Below are 19,539 nucleotides of genomic sequence, written 5' to 3' on the forward strand. Positions count from 1 at the left end.
GAGGCTGCTGTTGTTGTTGCTGGGGTTGTTGGGCTTCTTGTTTCACCACTCTGTTCGGGCACCGGTTTGCGAAGTGGTTAGGGTCACCACATGCAAAGCAGGTCCGAACATTGTTTGCCGGGGCCTGTGCAGCTTGAGGAGCTTGAGGAGCAGGTAGCAGGGCTTGGTTAACAGCGGCTTGAGCTTGCGTTTGACGAGGACCATAGCGGCAATTCGCAGTGAAATGCCCGTAAACGTTGCAGTGGACACAGAAACGGCAGGCCACACCCACCGGGTGATGATAAGAACATGTAGCACAGAGTGGGTGGGGGCCGGTGTACGCACGCTTAGCCGGCGGCGCATTGATCACTGGCGCAGTGCGCTGTGGTTGTTGCTGTTGAGGCGGTACTGACTGAAGAGGAGCAGCATTGGTTGCGGCGGCGCAATTCTTGTTCTTCTTTCTTCTTCTCGAGGACTTGGAGACTTGAGCAGTAGGGTTGTCGGTTGATGCGGTAGTAACTTGATGCAACGACTTTGATGGCTTATCCCAGACACCAGCCTTAACTCGCTTGTCGTTAATCTCGGCAGCGAGTAGGTAGGTTTCCTCGATTGATGCGGGTTTGGCGGCGAACACGTAATCTGCAACACAATCCGGAAGAGCACGGATGTATTTCTTGATGGTCATCTCGGGAGTCTTGACCTGGTCTGGACAGATAATGCTCAGTTGTTTGAAACGGGCGGTGAGACCAGCGTTGTCGCCCTCCTTCTGCTTGATGGTCCAGAACTCATCCTCCAACTTTTGGCGTTCGTGGGGAGGACAGAACTCGTCCAGCATGATAGCCTTCAGTTCCTCCCACGTCAGCTCGTAGGCAGCGTCGTTCCCGCGCTTATTCCTTTCGGCTGTCCACCAGTCCAATGCCCGCGACTGGAAGACACCGGTAGCATTGAGAGTTCGAAGATGATCCGGGCATCCGCTTTGACGAAGGGTAACTTCCACAGAGTCAAACCAGTGAAATAAGCCTGTAGGGCCCTCTTCACCGGTGAACTCCTTCGGTCCACATGCCTTAAATTGCTTGAAACTGAACGAAGCTTTGCTGGGTTCAGTGAGGGTTCGGGATTCTTCCGACGACTTGCTGGTGTTTTCGTACACCTCACTGACAGCTTTCGCTACAGACCTTGAGATGAGCTTGGCGAGACGTCGGTCTCTCTTTTCCTGACGGGTAAGGTTTTGGCGAATTCTTGATGATGACGACATGGTCTGCAATAGACATCGCCATAGGGCTCAACATAACGAATTCGAATCTCGCACGTCTTAGTTTACTAAAGCTCAGAATCACGTCGCATCTCACGTCACGTAACACATATAATCACATAAGCACATAATCATAGAGGCACATAAGCACAGAAGCAATTAGAGCACATAAGCAATTAAGCAAGTAGAGCACTTAATTTCCTAAACACGTACGCATTTTTATCACAGAGGTTGTCAGAAAACAGAAACCTATAACCACAAGTCGAGTGTCGTTCGTTTTGCGTATCGGATAGCATCACATTGTATCGTCTAACTTAGTCGTATAGCGTAGCATAGCACACCGGTTTCGTTTAGATCACATCAACAGGGATTTGAATCGAGATAAGATAGCAACAAAAGTCACACAGATTGATAACAAATGGAGTAATCAACGAATCTTAAAACACGTAAACAGGTAAATCACATAAAATCAACGAAGCAACACTCAAAATCGGAAAAAAATGGATTGTCTGCGGCTACTAGACTTTGACTAACCATGGCAATTTAACTATTCACAGTTGACTTGTCGTCACTTTCGACTCTAGGGGACATGTTTCTGCCTCGATTCTTGGGCATTACGCATGCGTATCCTAGGCCATACTCGTGGGTTCAGGTCGTTGGAGTCCGTCAATTGCCTTGGCGAGATGAAATAAAGTCGGAATAACTGCCAAGGTTAGGGTTTCACCCCTAGCTCAGCAATTTCTTCCTTGTTTTAAGAAAATTTAGAGGAAAGTTTTCATCAAATTACGGGTTTCAGCCCTAATCTGGTATAATTCTCCCCCGTTTGTTGATAGAAATTTGCACAAAGTAATTGGCAAAATTCGTAATTTTAGGCAGGAATTTGCGGGTTTCACTCCTAATCCCGTCCAAATTACGAAATTTGGCTCGGAGTTCGGATGTAATGATAGAATAGAAGGAAACAACATAAGATAAGCACATAAACTTGGTCTCTTGGTTCCTAACTATAGTCTAGGTCTCTAAGACAGCGATCCGGACTAGATCGTGTCTAACCTAATTCCCTATAGTTATGGCTCTGATACCAATCTGTCACACCCCAACCGATGGCGGAATCATCGGGGCGCGGCACTGAGCGAAACAGATTGTTCAGAAGTTTCCACAACAACTATCATACAATTCAGTTATATAACACGTCCCATACCGTGTCCCAAATAATAACAAGTTATCGTAGAAATCAACTAAACAATATGGGAACTGTTCCGACAACTCAAATTCTTAATTATTACAGACCGAATTAAAATATTGTTTTAAGACTTCTAGACGGCTAACTATAGATCTTACTGACTACAGGTGCCAGTACAAGATCTACAGATAATTATGGCCCTGGAGCAGGTATATGGACACTGTCCTAAGGTCACTGGCTCCTAGAAGCTTATTATTGCCTCGCTTCCCTAGCACGCTAGTAGCTTAAACACCTGTCACATACGTTAAAATAAAAGTCAATACATATAATGTAAAGGTGAGTACACAAGTTTGATATAGCATATAAAGTTCGAAAGGTTTACGCATAACCAAGCACGTACACAAGGGCAAACGATGCATGTAAATTATCAACATGGGACCATCGATACCAATGACTTCAAGTTGACTGTCCGAGACAGTTCGCAATACATGATTACCACCGTAATCCATGCAAGTAATTGTCCTTAGCAACCCCCGTGTGAACGGGTGCTGAGTCCAAACTATAGTACTACGTTGCTAAAGCAGGTAGATAGCACTCCACGTGTAAACATAATAAACAGCAATCATTTAGACAAGTAATACATGCAAGTAGGTTAGCGTTCAAATAGTTTGTGTTGTTCGTGAATTTGATAGATTACGTATGTAACACCCAAAAGTGCTGAAAGCAAAAAGGGATCGAGTATACTCACAGTGGTTGATCGTGGATTGAAAGGAGCACTGAGAATAGGTTAGCCTGAATAGTTCGATAACACAACGATGAGTAACGCGGAAAAAGTAAACAATGTACTTGGATCGAGTAGGCCATTCGATCGGACAGCAGTTCGATCGAGTGGGCTGTTCGATTGGTTTGAAAGTCCGTTCGAACATCCATTCGATCGGCCGGCTGGCTCGATCGGCTGGTTCCTTCAAGTGGATTGTTTCTTCCTTTGATGTGAAGGATGTGTTTGTGTATGATGGTTTGTACTACCTTTCAAGTTGGTCGATCGAACAGCTGTTCGATCGGTTAGCCCAACCGATCGGCTAGCACTTCATTGTTTTTCAAATATGTCACTCGATCGGTTGGCATGCTCGATCGGGTGACATTCCAATGTTTCGAAAAGTCTAAGTGTTTTGGAAGTATAGTATCTCATGATTCGAGCAGTAATGATTACAATCGAGTGGCGTAGTCGATCGAACAGTACCTCGTCAATATTACACTTCATGAGTTTGTGGGACTAAGTGCTAGTCGATCGGTTAGCCTAGTCGATCGGCTGGCATAGTCGTTCGGTTGGGCTGTTCGATCGAACAGCCTAGCCGTTCGGCCAGCTTCTCGATTCGGTTAACCTATCACTTAACACTTGGTTATTCCCGTTAGTTGTTGATGTTTTAGAGATATTTTGACTACGAGTTGAACCACAAAGCTGAAGTCCCTACTTAGTCTACTGACTCGAGCAGGAATCACCCAAGCTCGGCCAGAGGCGGTTTGGAACTTAAGTTTAACGTTTAACCCGAAATCGGTATATCTCCCGGTAGAACCCGAATCTTGAACCATGTGTTTGTGTAGATTGATTTGTAAATCGGTTCAAGTCTCGTTTTCACCTTTTTGAGTGTAAAAGAGTTGAAAGATAGATGAAAACCCATCTTCCAATCCTTTTTCACCGTGAAATGTTAAGATCTTTGGTAGATTTTAGGTTATTTATGTGGAAATCGGTTAGATCTAAGTTATTCATGGTGGAATGATGCCAAAACTTAGTGTTCTTGAAGAACACATGATGACATCACCCAAGAACACCTAGATCTTGGTGATTTCATGGATGAAATCCAAGTTTTGAAAGATAGAAAGATGGAGAATCGATTAATGAACAAAAACGTACAAGGATTAGAGCGAAATACTTACCGGTTTGGGAGAAATCTGAGATTTAGTGAGAAGAAGAGGCTGGTCGGTCAGAGCTTTTCCAAAAGTGGAAAGTTTGACAAGGACAGCCCTATTTATAGGCTTCCAAAAGAGGAAAGGGTCAGCTGATCGAACAGCATCTCTGATCGAGCAGCTGCCCGATCGAACAGCCTGTTCGATCGGCTAGCCTGTTCGATCAGGTTGCCCTGTTCGATCGGCTAGCCTGTTCGATCAGGTTGCCCTGTTCGATCGGCTAGCCTGTTCGATCAGGTTGCCCTGTTCGATCGGCTTGCCTGGTTTTGAGTGTTTCGCGACGATTTTTGATATTTCGACTTCGATGAACGATGATTTGAGAATGATAGAATTCCTAATCAAATTACTTTTAGTCTAAACTACTATATCTAACATACGAGCATCCTTACAACCATTTCGGGTTCGATTTCCATTGAGTTTGATTCACCTTTGAGTCTTGATTGATTTTGATTGATTCACCACACACTTTAACATAAAAGTAAACATGCACAAGTAACACATAAGGCACACACACACGTATAAAAAGTACTAAAATCCCCACACTTGAGTTTGATGATAGATTTGATTAGCTTGATTATTGATTGACTAGCTTTATTGCATTGTTACTTCCTATCATTCACAGTCGGTCGTTGATTCACAGTTCGATTATCGGCCGATTAGTTTGATTATACAACACTTACTCCAAATAATACGAAAATCAAAATGAAACTAAAATGAAATTAATCTTTATTAATCTTTAATTCCAATAACAGTCAATTCTTGACTTTGACTTTGACTTTAGGAAAACACGGGGTGTTACAGTTAGTGCTTCTATGCCTTTTACTTCTGAACAGATTTCAAAATTGTTGAATTTTGTTGGTGAGAAATCTGGTGGTAAGCAGTCTAAATCAAATATGGGAGGTGAGTCTTCAGTCACTTGTGGTTTTACTGTTGGGTTTGTTAGTTGTTCTAGTTCAAATGTTTTTGGTTATGAATATAATTGGATTGTTGATTCCGGTGCGAATCAACATATGGTTAAGTCTGATAGGGATATGTTTGATTGGGTTGACGTATCTGATTTTGATTTAAAGGTTGGTCATCCAAATGGTACTAATGTTAAAGTGTTCAAAATCGGGAAACTAAAGTTAATAGATGGTGTTATTCTGGAAGATGTTTTCTATGTTCCTGAGTATAGTGTAAATATGTTATCTGTTTTTAGGTTGGCTAGAGATAATAAGATAGCAGTTGTGTTTAATGAAACTGATTGTTTGTTACAGGATTTGAGGTCAAAGAAAGTCCTGGTGACTGGTAGCCAGGACAATGGGTTGTACTTTGTTAGGAAAAATGGTAATTCCGTAAATATGTGTTATAATAGTTTCTTAAAATCTAGTATGTGGCATAGTAGATTAGGCCACCCGTCTGATCAGGTTCTGGCTGTTTTAAAAGGTAATCTAGATATTAAAACCATTGATCATGGTCCTTGTGAAATTTGCCATAAGGCAAAACAAGTAAGAGTTCCTTTCCCTTTAAGTGAACATAAAACAAAAGAGATAGGTGATATAGCTCATTTAGATCTGTGGGGTCCGTATAAAGTGTCTAGTTATGAAGGGTTTAGATATTTTCTAACCGTTGTTGATGATTATTCAAGGTCAGTGTGGTGTTATCTTCTAAAGAACAAAATGGAAGTTTCTGAAAATTTAACCAGTTTTTATGAATTAATTTTAACTCAGTTTAAGAAAAAGGTAAAAATCTTTAGAAGTGATAATGGTACTGAATTTGTGAATAATCAAATGAACATTTTTTTTTAAAGTAAAGGAATTTTACATCAAACTACTTGTTCTTATACACCACAGCAGAATGGTGTGGTAGAACGTAAACATAGGCACCTTTTGAACATAGCCAGAGCCTTGATGTTTCAGGGTGGTCTTCCACTGAGATTTTGGTCTGATTGCATTCTAACTGCTGTTTACCTGATTAACAGGTTACCTTCCTCTGTGTTAGTAGGTAAGAGTCCTTATGAGGTTGTATTTGGCTTTAAACCCTCTTTGTCACATCTTAGAAACTTCGGATGTTTGTGTTTTAGTACCATATTAGATGAATCTGATAAATTTACTTATCATGCTGATAAGTGTGTTTTAATTGGGTATTCCAACGTTAAGAAGGGGTATAAGTTGTGGAGTTTAGATAATAAAAAATTTTTGTTTTCTAGAGACGTGAAATTTTATGAAAATGTTTACCCATTTAAAACCAAACAATTTGTTAACCAAGATTCTTTAAATAAAAGTTTGAATCATGTAACATTTTTTGACTGTTATGAGGCAGAAACATCTGAAGTTTCACAAACACCCAATGATGAAGAGGGTAATAATGGCTCACATGGTACTTCTAGTGATGATCAGCAGCCATTAGAACCCTCAACATCTGCCAGTACCAGTACTGCTGACCATTGTCAACAGTCTACAACTGGGCCTGTAGGTAGTAGTGAACAGGGGTTCAATGGCGGGGCAGAGGACAGTGGAATACCAAATGATGAGACCAATAACCTGTCTGAGGGTACTGTTTTAAATTTTAGGAGATCTGTTAGAACTTCAGTTGTTCCAAAAAGGTTTGAGGAATTTGTATTAGATGGCAAGGTTAAGTATGGTATTGATAGAACTGTTAACTATGCTTGTTTGTCTGGTGATAATCTTTGTTTTGTGAGTACATTAAATAAAACCGTTGAACCTGTTAGTTATAATGAAGCTGTTAAAGATCCGAGGTGGGTAGAAGCAATGAACAAGGAAATGGACGCCTTGTTTAGGAATAATACTTGGACTCTTGTTGATTTACCACATGGTAGAAAGCCTATAGGCTGTAAGTGGGTGTACAAAGTTAAATATAAGTCTAGTGGTGAGATAGAGAGATTTAAAGCTAGGTTAGTAGCTAAAGGGTTTAATCAAAGTTGGATTTTGGTGAAACATTTTCACCGGTTGTGAAAATGGTTACAGTTAGGTGTATTATTACACTTGTTGTACAAAATGACTGGCCTTTATTTCAACTTGATATTAATAACGCTTTTTTATATGGTACTATTAGTGAAGATGTTTATATGTGTTTGCCACAAGGTTATTATTCACAAGATGAAACTAAAGTTTGTAAGTTAGTCAAATCGTTATATGGTCTTAAACAGGCCCCTAGAAAGTGGAATGAAAGATTATCTAGTGTGTTAATTGATTATGGTTTTGTCCAAAGTAAATGTGACCACTCTATGTATGTTTTGTCTAAAAGTAGTGTGTTTGTGGTTTTGTTAGTCTATGTGGACGACATTGTGGTTACTGGAAATAGTATAAAAGAAATTGATAAGGTTAAAATGATTCTGAATACTAACGTTCAAATCAAAGATCTAGGAAAACTGAATTATTTTTTAGGTATTGAAGTGTTGTATGATAAATCTGGTATTTGCATGAATCAAAGGAAATATTGTTTGGAATTGTTGAGTGAATTTGGTTATTTGGGGTGTAAGCCAGTTAACACTCCAATTGAACAAAGTTATTTAGTGTCAGCTAAACTAACTAAAGATCAACAACCACTAAAAAATGTTACTGGTTTTCAAAGATTGATTGGAAAATTGATTTATTTGTCGTTGACCAGACCTGATATCAGTTATGCTGTCCAATTTTTGAGTCAGTTTATGCATTGTCCAACAGAAGTTCATTTGCAAATTGCATTGAGGTTGTTGAGATATCTAAAATCTAGTCCTGGCAGTGGTCTGCTGTTTAGGAAAGGTGAAAAACTTGACTTAGTTGGTTTTGTTGATTCGGATTGGGCAAAGTGTTTGTCCACAAGAAAGTCTGTAACTGGGTTCTGTATTTACCTGGGCAATTCACTTGTTTCTTGGAAAAGCAAGAAACAAAGTACAGTGTCTAGGTCAACGGGGGAGGCCGAGTATAGAGCTATGTGCTCGGCAACTTGTGAGATTATGTGGCTGTTGAATTTGCTTAGGGAAGTTCAAGTTGAGTGTGATTTACCTGTGAAGTTATATTGTGACAGTAAGGCAGCTATATCTATAGCAGCCAACCCTGTCTTTCATGAACGAACTAAACACTTTGAGTAGATCTACATTTTTTGCGAGAAAAGGTAGCAGCTGGTATTGTTGAAACTGCAAAGGTTGACTCTGAAAGTCAACGCAGATGGGTTTACAAAAGGTTTGGGTATTTCACAACACAAATTTTTTTGTGAAAAAATGAATCTTGTAAATTGGTTTTCCCATGTGAATGAAGGGGGATGTTAAAAGGGTGACATCTAAAATATCATTCATATGGCATTTATATTATTTGCGTTTCTAATCTGGTTGTTTAGTGCTGGTATATCAGGAATATAACTTGAAGGGGCTTTGTGTAACTCTGGAGGGGCTTAAGTGAAATAAGTTGCAAAGGCGGTGTACTTATCTCAAAGTTCAAGGGGCAAAGTGTTATGTGTGAAGATGCTGGTATAAAAGGAAGGCCTTGTTCCAGATGGTTCTGTTGATACTCGTTCACTACCACCTGTTATCTGGTTAGTTGTTTCTTTGATCTGTGGCGATCAGATTGCTTCTTGTGTGTTGTTCATCATCTCGTCCGTAAGATAGTATTGGATCTGATTGTATTCATCATCTCGCCTGTGAGATAGTTTAGATCTGGTTGTATTCTTTCCCTGTACACTTTTGTTTTTGCTGCTTGTATTGTGATCGGCTGTTTGTATATATCAGTCGATCTGACCTTGTTGTTAACAAGATCTTACTAAGTGTAAGATCAAGGGTTTGGTTGGGAGTTTTTTGGTTTGGGTTAATAATAAAATTTTTGTCACCGTTTTATTGCTTTTTTGTGTGTTCGATCCTGTGTATTATCGATACCATCAGTTTCTACATACCTTTTGCTTTGTGACTACTAATTTAAGAATGAGAAGGTTGAAAGAAACAGAAGATGCCTTTGGGAGATTAGGGAGATAACTTACTCATTTCATTCATATAATAGATTCAAAACATAATTAATAACCTTATAAATAGCCATACATTTAAACAAAAATTATAATAATGTTAAATATATATTTATATTTCATGACAAAAAAAATAAAGAGTTAATTGCTCGGATGGTCCCTGTGATTTCACGTTTTTTCATGTTTAGTCCCCACCTTTTGAAAATAGCAGGTATGTTTCCTATGGTTTGTTATTTTGTTACTCGGATAGTCCCCTGGGTAGATGTCAGTTAGTTTGGAATAGCAGGTATGCTCCCTATGGTTTGTCATTTTGTTACTCGGATAGTCCCCTGAGTAAATATCAGGGGACTATCCGAGTAACAAAATGACAAACCATAGGGAGCATACCTGCTATTTCCAAAAGGTGGGGACTAAACGTGAAAAAACATGAAACCACAGAGACCATTCGGGCAATTAGCTCAAAAATAAATTAATAATATATCTTATGTCATATGTAAAAAATATAATTATAAACATACATGTGCAACTCGAGTTCGAAAAACGACTTAAAGAGCCAAACTCAAGTTTTAGAAATAGACCTTGAAACAAGCCGAGCTCAGATCGTGATAGGAATCATGTTCTAGTTTCTAGTCTAAATGTCATTTGTCTATTCTAGGAGGGGGTAAGTGCATATAATATACTATAAGTATGAGTCATTAATTACTTGGAGAAGGGGGATAGGAAAATACGTAGTTTGTTAGGCTCTGTTTACAGAGAGAGGGCGTAGCCCTGGGAACACTTCGGTGTTAGTTATCGAGTCTCTATCATCTTCTTCGTATCAATTTCAATTCCAATATATTGTACTTTTCTCAATTTCAGTTGAATTGTTAATAATCAGAATCAAACCCTATCAGATCGTTTACACCCCTAATGTGCAGTGGCATCCAGACTATTTGACAACTTGCTAAAGTTGGCATAGTTCCACTTAGATTGACTTTAGACTTTTAAACGTTTTAGACAAGCTTAAAGTCTTTTTTTCCAATTTGTATTGCAACAATTTTAACTTTGATTAAGAAAGTTTGTTGTAAATTCCATCTATCACGCCTTGAAAGACTGATACAACCCCCCCCCCCCCCCCCCAAAAAAAAAAAAAAAAAAAAAAAAAAAAAAAAAAAAAAAAATCTAAGCTATGGTTTTGTTTGTCTCTAGATATGGATTTAATAGTTGGTATGGTATCAAAAATCCCCAACTTTAAACACACTATCCCTAATGGAACCAAAGTTTTAATACAACAAAAAAATGGAACCACTGGAAACAAATAACCAATGTTTCATGGTTCAAACAAGAGCACAATCCTAAACAATTTTTTTACCAAAACTTCACCAATGGGCAAAGGGTGCAAAAAAAGAACATAGAAATTACAGAAATGACCAATTGACAAAAGAGAATCCAAGACAATGGACACTACTTTCATCCGCTGCTAGAACCTTCCACGCTACGGCTTGTTCATATGTTACATGACGTCCCATCGTCGACATACAAATTCCACCGGGTAAATGAGCATATCCCTGAAAATCCCACATAGTTTTACATAAAAAGATGCATAATTAAGATCTTTAATTTAAAAAAAATGCAAAAAGATATGATCTTTTTCTAAAATAGCGCCTAAACTTGCGATCTTTTTCCTTACAGATTTAATGAAAAGGTGCATATTTATGAATTTTAATTAAGAAAACATGCATAATGATATGATCTTTTACTAAAATGGTGCCTAAAGTTGTGATCTTTTTCCTTAAAGATTTAATGAAAAGGTGCATATTTATGATTTTTAATTAAGAAACATGCATAATGATATGATCTTTTACTAAATGGTGACTAAAGTTGTGATCTTTTTCATTAAAGATTTAATAAAAAGGTGCATATTTATGATTTTTAATTAAGAAAACATGCATAATGATATGATCTTTTACTAAAATGGTGCCTAAAGTTGTGATCTTTTTCCTTAAAGATTTAATAAAAAGGCGCATATTTATGATTTTTAATTAAGAAAACATGCGTAATGATATGATCTTTTTACTAAAATGGTGCCTAAAGTTGTGATATTTTTTGTTAAAGATTTAATGAATGTTGTTATAAAAGTTGAATGTAATATACCTGTTGCATTATCTTGGCGAACTCCGGAACTAAGGCTTTTCGCCCAGATTCATCGAACATTTTGTCCAATGTGATGTCTTGTAGAGAAACAAGAGTTGTCTCCAACATGTCCAGCCCCGATTGATTCGCAAATATGAAAACAGGTTGCGACTGCAAACCATAGCGTACACATATTTCAATAAAACCTCATCTTCTAAATTTATAAAGGATATACATATAGTGAAAGTGTAAAATACAATATTGCTTAAAGTACGTTGTGGAAATTACGCATGTTGAAACATAATTACGCATGTTGAAAGGATGAAGATTCCGAGTTTGTGAATGAATGAAGGTTCCGAGTTTATGATCTTTTACGCATGTTGAAAGATAATTACGCATGTTGAATGAAGGTTTGCCAAAGAGATTCTGAGTTTATGAAGTGGGTTCCGAGTTTGCGAAGTAGTGTTCCGAGTTTATGTCAACATGCTTGATTATATTTTTCACATGCGTGATTAGGGTTTTGAGTTTCACAATGTGCATAATTTCACAGAGTACGCTCGTACGTTAAGGAATATTGTACGTTAACCGGCCTCTCTCTCTATATATTTTATAAAATATAGAGGCCGGTTAACGTACAATATTCCTTAACGTACGAGCGTACGCTGTGAAATTACGCACGTAAAACTCAAAACCCTAATCATGCATGTTGTGAAACCATAATCACGCATGAAAATATAACATGTGGATTAGAGGTTATAACATGCGGGATTTGAAAGTACAAACTCGGAATACTCACCGTGCGACTTAACAAACCCGGAAGGTTTCCAACATGCGGACTCACAAACTCCGACTCACAACCTCGGAAGGTTTCCAACATGCGGACTCACACACTCAAAATCTCGGAAGGTTTACAACGTGCGAAATTCTCATCGCGTTCGCTCGTACGTTAAGGTCAATTGTATTTTACATATATAATAAGACGAGGAAATATGCACATTGTGAAACTCAAAACGGGTTAAATAAAAAGTTCTAGCAAGGAACAGGTCATATGAGTCGAAATAAGTCGGAAAATACCCTCATTTGTATTTTCAATACATAAAATCTTATTAATTTCCTTTAAAAAAAACTGAAATATTATATTTATGTACTTTACTCATTTGACCCGCTAAATTTACACCTCAGAAAGAAAACAAGCTCTTCTATACCTTTAGAGAACAACATAAAATGGCATCTTGATGTTGCCAAAGATCTTTCAATAACGACTCCCCAACCACCGAACCCGAGCTTAACAAGTCCGCTCCTAAATGATACCTGAAAAAATAACCAAAATTAGAATCAAACGTCTTCAAATCGTTGCATTTGTTTGAAGAAAAAAAAAAGTAAAATTTACATGTAGCTCTGGCAGATCCATTGCGCTAAAGTGAGTGCTTCGGGCGAGCCAGGAGACGTTTTGGGGCCCACACAAGGGCCCAAACCAGACGGAGATATAGCCATCGCAACTCTCTGAACCGAGTTGATCACGCTTCGAACATATTGTCGGGCCATTGTGGCCACACTTTCGGCTAGACTATTCTCAAACGGGAACTGAAACGTGATCGTTAGAACCGATCGTGTGGTTTGGCATGTTGACATATCGGTTGAACCTTGGTTAGCTGTAGGTGTCACGTCTAGACTGGAGGTTAGGTCAAGTGTTCTATGCGTGGTTACCAATGCATTCTTAGCGTCACCCTGATTAGCATGGACCGGTTAGTCAAACGGGTCAAAGGAGAGAGAATGTAAAAAGAAGAATGAAATTATGAACTCAACTGATTTGGGTTCTAACGGGATTATACGAAATCCCGACGGTATGAGTGGTGCGTCATCGGGAAACATTTCATCAATTGGAGCGAAAATTAGTTCGGAACAAGCTCCAACGGCATTTTCATCAATTCCGTTGCATAACTAAATCAAAACGATAATAATACAATCACGAGATTTTAGTAAAACTGATTATTTGACAGAGTAAAGTGCCATTTTCGTCCCCTGAGGTTTGGCCAGTCTTGCGACTTTCATCCAAAGGTTTGTTTTTCCGCATCTGGATTGAAAAGGTTTGAAATCTTGACATTTTCATCCGGCTCGCTAACTCCATCCATTTTTCTCCGTTAAGTCAGGGGGTATTTCCGTCTTTTTTGTTAACTTAAATGGCAATTCGGTTTTTTGGGTATCTGTTTTTTTACATAAAGTGAAAAGGACCGAATTTCCCTTTAAGTTAACAAAAAGACGGAAATACCCCTGACTTAACCGAGAAAAATGGATGGAGTTAACAAGACGGATGAAATTGGCAAGATTTCAAACCTTTTCAATCCAGATACGGAAAAACAAACCTTTGGACGAAAGTCGCAAAACTAGTCTCAGGGACGAAAATGGCATTTTACTCCTTGACAAACTATTGGAAACAAATTAATAGAAATAAATATATATTATATAAAAAGAACCTGCAAGAGATGAATGTCACGTGACGTAAAAGGATCCTCGTTTCCAAGTGGTTGACCTTCGAGTCTTACGACTTCAAGCATCTACAAGAACGTATGCGGCTTAGATATGATATACACGCACATACATATATATATATATATAAATAAACACGGGAAAATATTTTTTTAACTACCTCTTCGTGTTCAATTGTATGGCCAAGAGGCATGATAATTTGGCTGCCGGTAAACCGTGTAGGCCTCATTCCTGGATGTGTGTTGTACGAGTTGGGTTTAACCGATGCAGCAGAATAAGCATCTACGTTAAAATCAGCCCATTCTGACCGATGCTCTCTTAGAAAACGAACTAGCACCGCGGGTGGCACGTTCTGGACAATAAAAATGCAAAATAATGTTCAAAAAGATGTTTCGGAACTAAATATTTTTTCCATTTAACAAGAAGTCGATATTATTTAAATATCACAAATACTCACCTCAAATAGCATGGACGCCTTTGCACATAGAATCCCGCCAAGATACGGTGGCGAAGCAGAGGGATTCATAGAGTTGTTAAGATTCTTGGTTGAATTCACCGCAACGATTACATCTTCAGCGCCGTCACAATTCATTAACGACCACCCATCGTCACTAAATCCATTTACCGCATCATTGAAGCCTCTGTAATTCGAAGAAAAAAAAGAAATTCAATCCAAATTTCACGAATGATGATAAGTATTATGTTATATAAACATATCATAAAATAATTTGGTAGGTACCTGCTTAATCTTTGAGTTAACGTTCTCAAAACAGCCGGTTGCCGTCCCAATCCATAAACTACCTCTCCGCTTGACTCCTGAGCTATTTGTTTTATATACCGCATTGCCTATATATGAGAGAGATAAATGTCATTTTACAAAACGAAAAAGTGTTGAAAGATATCGTAAATAAGATTCTACTTACCGCTATGGTCATTTTTTGGGCTACAACTTTGGAAGATTCGTAAAGTGGGCGAAGAACCTCTGGCACACTCCATGCCTAAAATAAAAAAGAGTATTTTTTTAGCAATATGTTGAAAATTCACATATATATTAAACCAAATAAACGAAAAATCCTACAGGGGCAAATTAATTGGTTTGTTATCAACTTTTTTTGCAAGGACGGAAATGTAACCAATGTTTTCAGGACCGGACCGGATGTTGAACTGGTCTCCTTACCGGTCCATTGCTTGGGCCGGTCAAACCGGCCGGATCGGATGTAAGAACTAGGCATGCCGTAAATATTATAAAAATAAATAGGGTAAAACTGAAAAAAAAAAAAAATTAATCAAAATTTGTTTCAACCTCTAAAAAATCCGGTTTGACCACCCGGTTTTCCGGTCCGACCGCTGGTTCAACTCAACACCAGTCTGATAGCTCCCAGTCCGGCCGGTCCGGTTTTCAAAACATTGCATGTGATTCCGTTGGTTTATCTTGAATATATATATTGCACCAAATGCATATTCGGATAAAATATCAATGATAAAAATGTAAAATAACGGTATTACCTCGAGATTTAGGTGATCAACTATGTGTACAATGGAACCGCCACCGTCACAAGGCCGAATAAGGTAGCCACTCGGTAACATCTCCCCTCTTACAAATTGTGTAGCAGCAGCCGGATTTGGGCCCGCACCGGAGCCCGATAGGGATCTCTCACACACCTTACACATACGGAAAATCGCGTCAAATTTAAATTTAAATATATAGAAATTGATAAAGGAAAGGGTAAAAGGGTAATTATAAACGTACCACAAGACTTCCGTTTTCTAAACTTGTGGTGTATCTTAAGGTCCAGAAATCCCGCGCAGGAGCAAGTGTTGTTGGAGCAAAAATCTAAAATACACGATTACAAAAAATGAGTTTGTGTGTGTGTGTAATTATTTATTTATATCTATTTCTATATTTATATTTATATTTATATTTACCTGTGTATATACAAGTTCAATTGTTCCGCCATTTCCAGCAGGAAACATTGTAAAAACTTCAAGGTTCCGGCAATCGCGGTGCCAAGAAGGGCGATCTTTAAGAATCTCTAAAATCTAAAATCATGGAAATCAAATATAGTAAACAAAAACAACCTCGAACAGATTTTTTTATCCTTGTTAAAACTAAGACATTATATTATTACCTTTGTGGGCTCCAAACTTACAAGACCGCAGGCTCTAGCTGCCACTCCACTACAACTCTGTGAAATCGTAAAGATCCCAACCGAATCCGGACCAGGCTGCAAAAAAAAAAAAAACAATTGATTTTGATAATTAGTTGGAAAACTAATTTTTTTTGTTGGAAAACTTGATTTTTTTTTAAAGATTTTTAGTTAATTTCTTTAAAAATTTCACTTTGGCCGAGTTCTCTTAAGTTCTCACAACTCATAGAAGTTTTCATTTTACCTTACCCCCCCCCCCCCCTCTCTCTATATATATATCACATACCTTCATCCCAGGCATCTGGACCCAATCGACAGCAGTTCCTGTGGCCTTTGAAAGGAACTCTGCCAAGGTCTCTTCTGCAATCGAGAGGAGTCTGCCGAAAATAACAAACAATAATCAGATCACAATTAACAAATAATAATCGAATACGAAAGCAGAATTACCCAGCCGGGTTATTTGCATCTCTTAGAGACTGCTGTGGAGTGGTGATCACAGATTCACAGCTTGCATCTGTAGCTGCTGAACCCTGCAAAATTCAATTTTTTTTTCAAGAATATTTAGAGACAAATAAAAATAAAAATAAATAAAGCATTTTCATTTTTATAAAACTTTTAGGTGTTAAACTTATATGTATAAACATACTGTGTGCAATTGTTGGCGCATATATCCGTTTTCGCATACAAGCTGAGACACTTGTTTCTGCAGGCGATCGTTTTCCTCCATTAATAACTTGTTCATTGCAGATAGCTTCTTGTTAACTGTCTGAAGCCTAGACGATTCTTTCCGTTGCTTCTCTCGGCATCTAATCGCAAATTTATATAACAAAATTGTTAAAAAAAATATATATGACAATTTTACATACATTCCAGTTTTCCCTTTTGATTTTAAACTATAAAAAAATAAAATATAAAAAATTAAAATCACCTGTTCTCCCTAATTAGTTTATCACATATGAAATTCAAAGATCCATATAACACAAAATAATAAAATTAAAGTGTAAATTATTAACATATGTTACCTACATTACATTTTCCCTTTTTGATTCTAAACTAAAAAAATGTATAAAAAAAAAAAAAAACTGTTCTCCCTAAATAGTTTATCACATGAAATTCAAAGATCCAGATTCACTCTACATCTAAACACAAAATATAATAATAATAATAATAATAATAATAATAATAATAATAATAATAATAATAATAATAATAATAATAATAATAATAAAATCAAAGTGTAGATCACCAACCAAATTTACCAACATTCCATTTTCCCATTCTGATTATAATATTATATACACAAAAATATAAAATCACCTGGTCACCCTAATCAATGTATCACATATGCAATAAATTCAAATATCCAAATTAAGTCCAACAAAAATTATAAATAATAAAAAAAAACAGAAAAATCTTAAATCAGCATATTCAGTCAAATTCAACATAAAACATAGATACCCAATTACAAAATCCAATTTATTTATTTTTTTATTTATTATACCTGCGATTTTGAAACCAAACTTTGATTTGTTTAGGTTCTATGTTGGACAAAATAGGGCATTCTCGGATCAACTGTTGTCTCCTCAAAGAACTAGGTTTAGGACACTCTGCATAAACTCTTTCCAAGGCCTCAACTTGCTCAGTTGTATACCTTACATATTTTCCATTATCCAGCTGGTGTTTTGTGATGCTGTTATTACCACTGATCTCCTTATACTGTTCAACAGCCATAGCCATAGCCATTTTCCACCAAACCCCACCTCAAAAAACCACTAATTTCACCAAATTGTTTCAAGATTTGCCACAAGATTCAAACTTTAAGTTGTTATAACTGATAAAGAGACCAAAGATTGTGTCTTTTTTTAACAGGGTTGATCAACATATGTGTACACAGTTATACTGGGCTTTTTGGGTTGGAATTTTCAAGAAAATGTTGAAGAAATGTAAAAAGATGGAAGCTTGTGAAGAAAGATGTTGAAATTAAGTTGATTTTTGCAGACCCAGAAAAAAAGATTGAAAGATTTTGATGGGTGTGTTGAAGATGTAGCTAATTAGCTTCCTGATGTGTAGAAGAAGAAGAAGAGAAGGATGTTTGAAGCCCTAGACATGGTGTGTGTGTGTGTGTTACAGGTGAAATGAGAGAGAGAAGGGTGAAAGAAATAAATGGAGGAATTAGATATAGAGAATAGAGATAGAGACAGGGGTGGGTTGGTCTGAATGAGGAGAGAGAAGAAGAGAGAGGGGGATGGTCTTGGAAATCCAAAATATGACATTATATGCTGCTGCTGGTGCGAGCAGCCTCGAGCCAGCCTTTGCCTTTGGCTTGTCAAATATTAATATATATGTTTTTTAACGGTAAACTTGGATTATTGATAAGTAACTGGTTTATCGTCGTGTTATTAGCGAAACCATTAAGTCATATCTATTTTCACCATGGTTGTAAAAGTCCCGACTAGTCTTCGAGTACTCCCCGAGTACTCGCTACAAGGTAGGTTGCCGAGGCACGAGTACTCTTCTCCCAGGCCAATTACTCCCCGAATACTCCCGAGTACCTCCCGAGTACTCCCGAATCCGACTAGGGAGCGCCTAGCGACTTTTGCAACCATGATTTTCACTGGACAGTAATGCTTATACAACATTAACATTAATATTTATTGTTTCTCTTTTGTTTTTAAGTATATACATGTTCACTTGTTCTTTATTTATCTTTACTTTGTATTCTTTTAGAAGTTAATAGTATTTCTAATTAAATAATTGTACTTATTGGTATGACGCTTTCAGCCATATCAACTCTTTAACGTCTTAAACACTTTAAACACTGGTTTAGGGGCGTTAAAAACGGGTGCTAAGGAATCTCTCGTGAGTGGGCTAATAGGAATGAGAGTATGGGTTGATGGCAGGGTTTTCCACCAGATGGCTGAGATAGTGTGTTAGCAGGGGTAGCACGCGCTACCCCTCAACCCCGTCTGCGTAGTGTAAAAATAACTCTCACCTTCGTCTTTGTAGTGTAAAAATACCACTCAACTTCGTTTCTGTTATACAAAGGATACCCTTGATCCTAAAAATTTTTTGAGATGCCCTTGAATTTTTAGGCTACATCAGCCAATCCTCCATTTGAAGGAAAGGTGCCAATGCACACCACAGTCTTACTGGTTGGTTACAGTGATAGAGGCGAAACCTCTAAGAGCATTATTTAAAATCAGGTTTTAGGTTCTATCATTAGATTAGTAATAATATATAAGGTGTAGCTTAAGAGTACAAGTATGATAGAGTTTCGTTAGAAAAAAAAAGAGAGAGAGAACTTTTATGTTACTTGTTTCATTTTACTAACTTTATTTAAAGTTGTACTAATATTTGAAAATGGATCATTTTCATCTCACCTATCCCTAAACTATTTTTTAAATAGCTAAGTTGATAGGCAAAACAATATAGAGAAGAGAAGAAAGAGATATATGTTGTATGCTCGATATGGGGGGTGCAAATCA

General features: G+C 37.6%; 1 protein-coding gene across 1 annotated transcript; it reads right to left on the reverse strand.

The window, feature by feature from the left end:
- Nucleotides 1-10,517: 10,517 nt before the first annotated feature.
- Nucleotides 10,518-18,295, reverse strand: LOC110898062 (homeobox-leucine zipper protein REVOLUTA). The gene is made up of 18 exons (XM_022144794.2): nt 17,556-18,295; nt 16,701-16,860; nt 16,502-16,584; nt 16,341-16,431; nt 16,037-16,132; nt 15,834-15,947; nt 15,658-15,741; nt 15,414-15,569; nt 14,831-14,905; nt 14,647-14,753; nt 14,365-14,548; nt 14,068-14,259; nt 13,895-13,975; nt 13,227-13,361; nt 12,811-13,148; nt 12,626-12,731; nt 11,442-11,591; nt 10,518-10,855 (listed from the first exon to the last, which is right to left on the reverse strand). Exons 1-18 carry the CDS (start codon nt 17,795-17,797, stop codon nt 10,706-10,708), a joined length of 2,544 nt encoding a protein of 847 aa, XP_022000486.1. The 5' UTR covers nt 17,798-18,295; the 3' UTR covers nt 10,518-10,705.
- Between the last annotated feature and the right edge of the window lie 1,244 nt (nt 18,296-19,539).

Source organism: Helianthus annuus, chromosome 13 (assembly GCF_002127325.2).
Source record: "Helianthus annuus cultivar XRQ/B chromosome 13, HanXRQr2.0-SUNRISE, whole genome shotgun sequence".
Taxonomy (NCBI): domain Eukaryota; kingdom Viridiplantae; phylum Streptophyta; class Magnoliopsida; order Asterales; family Asteraceae; genus Helianthus; species Helianthus annuus.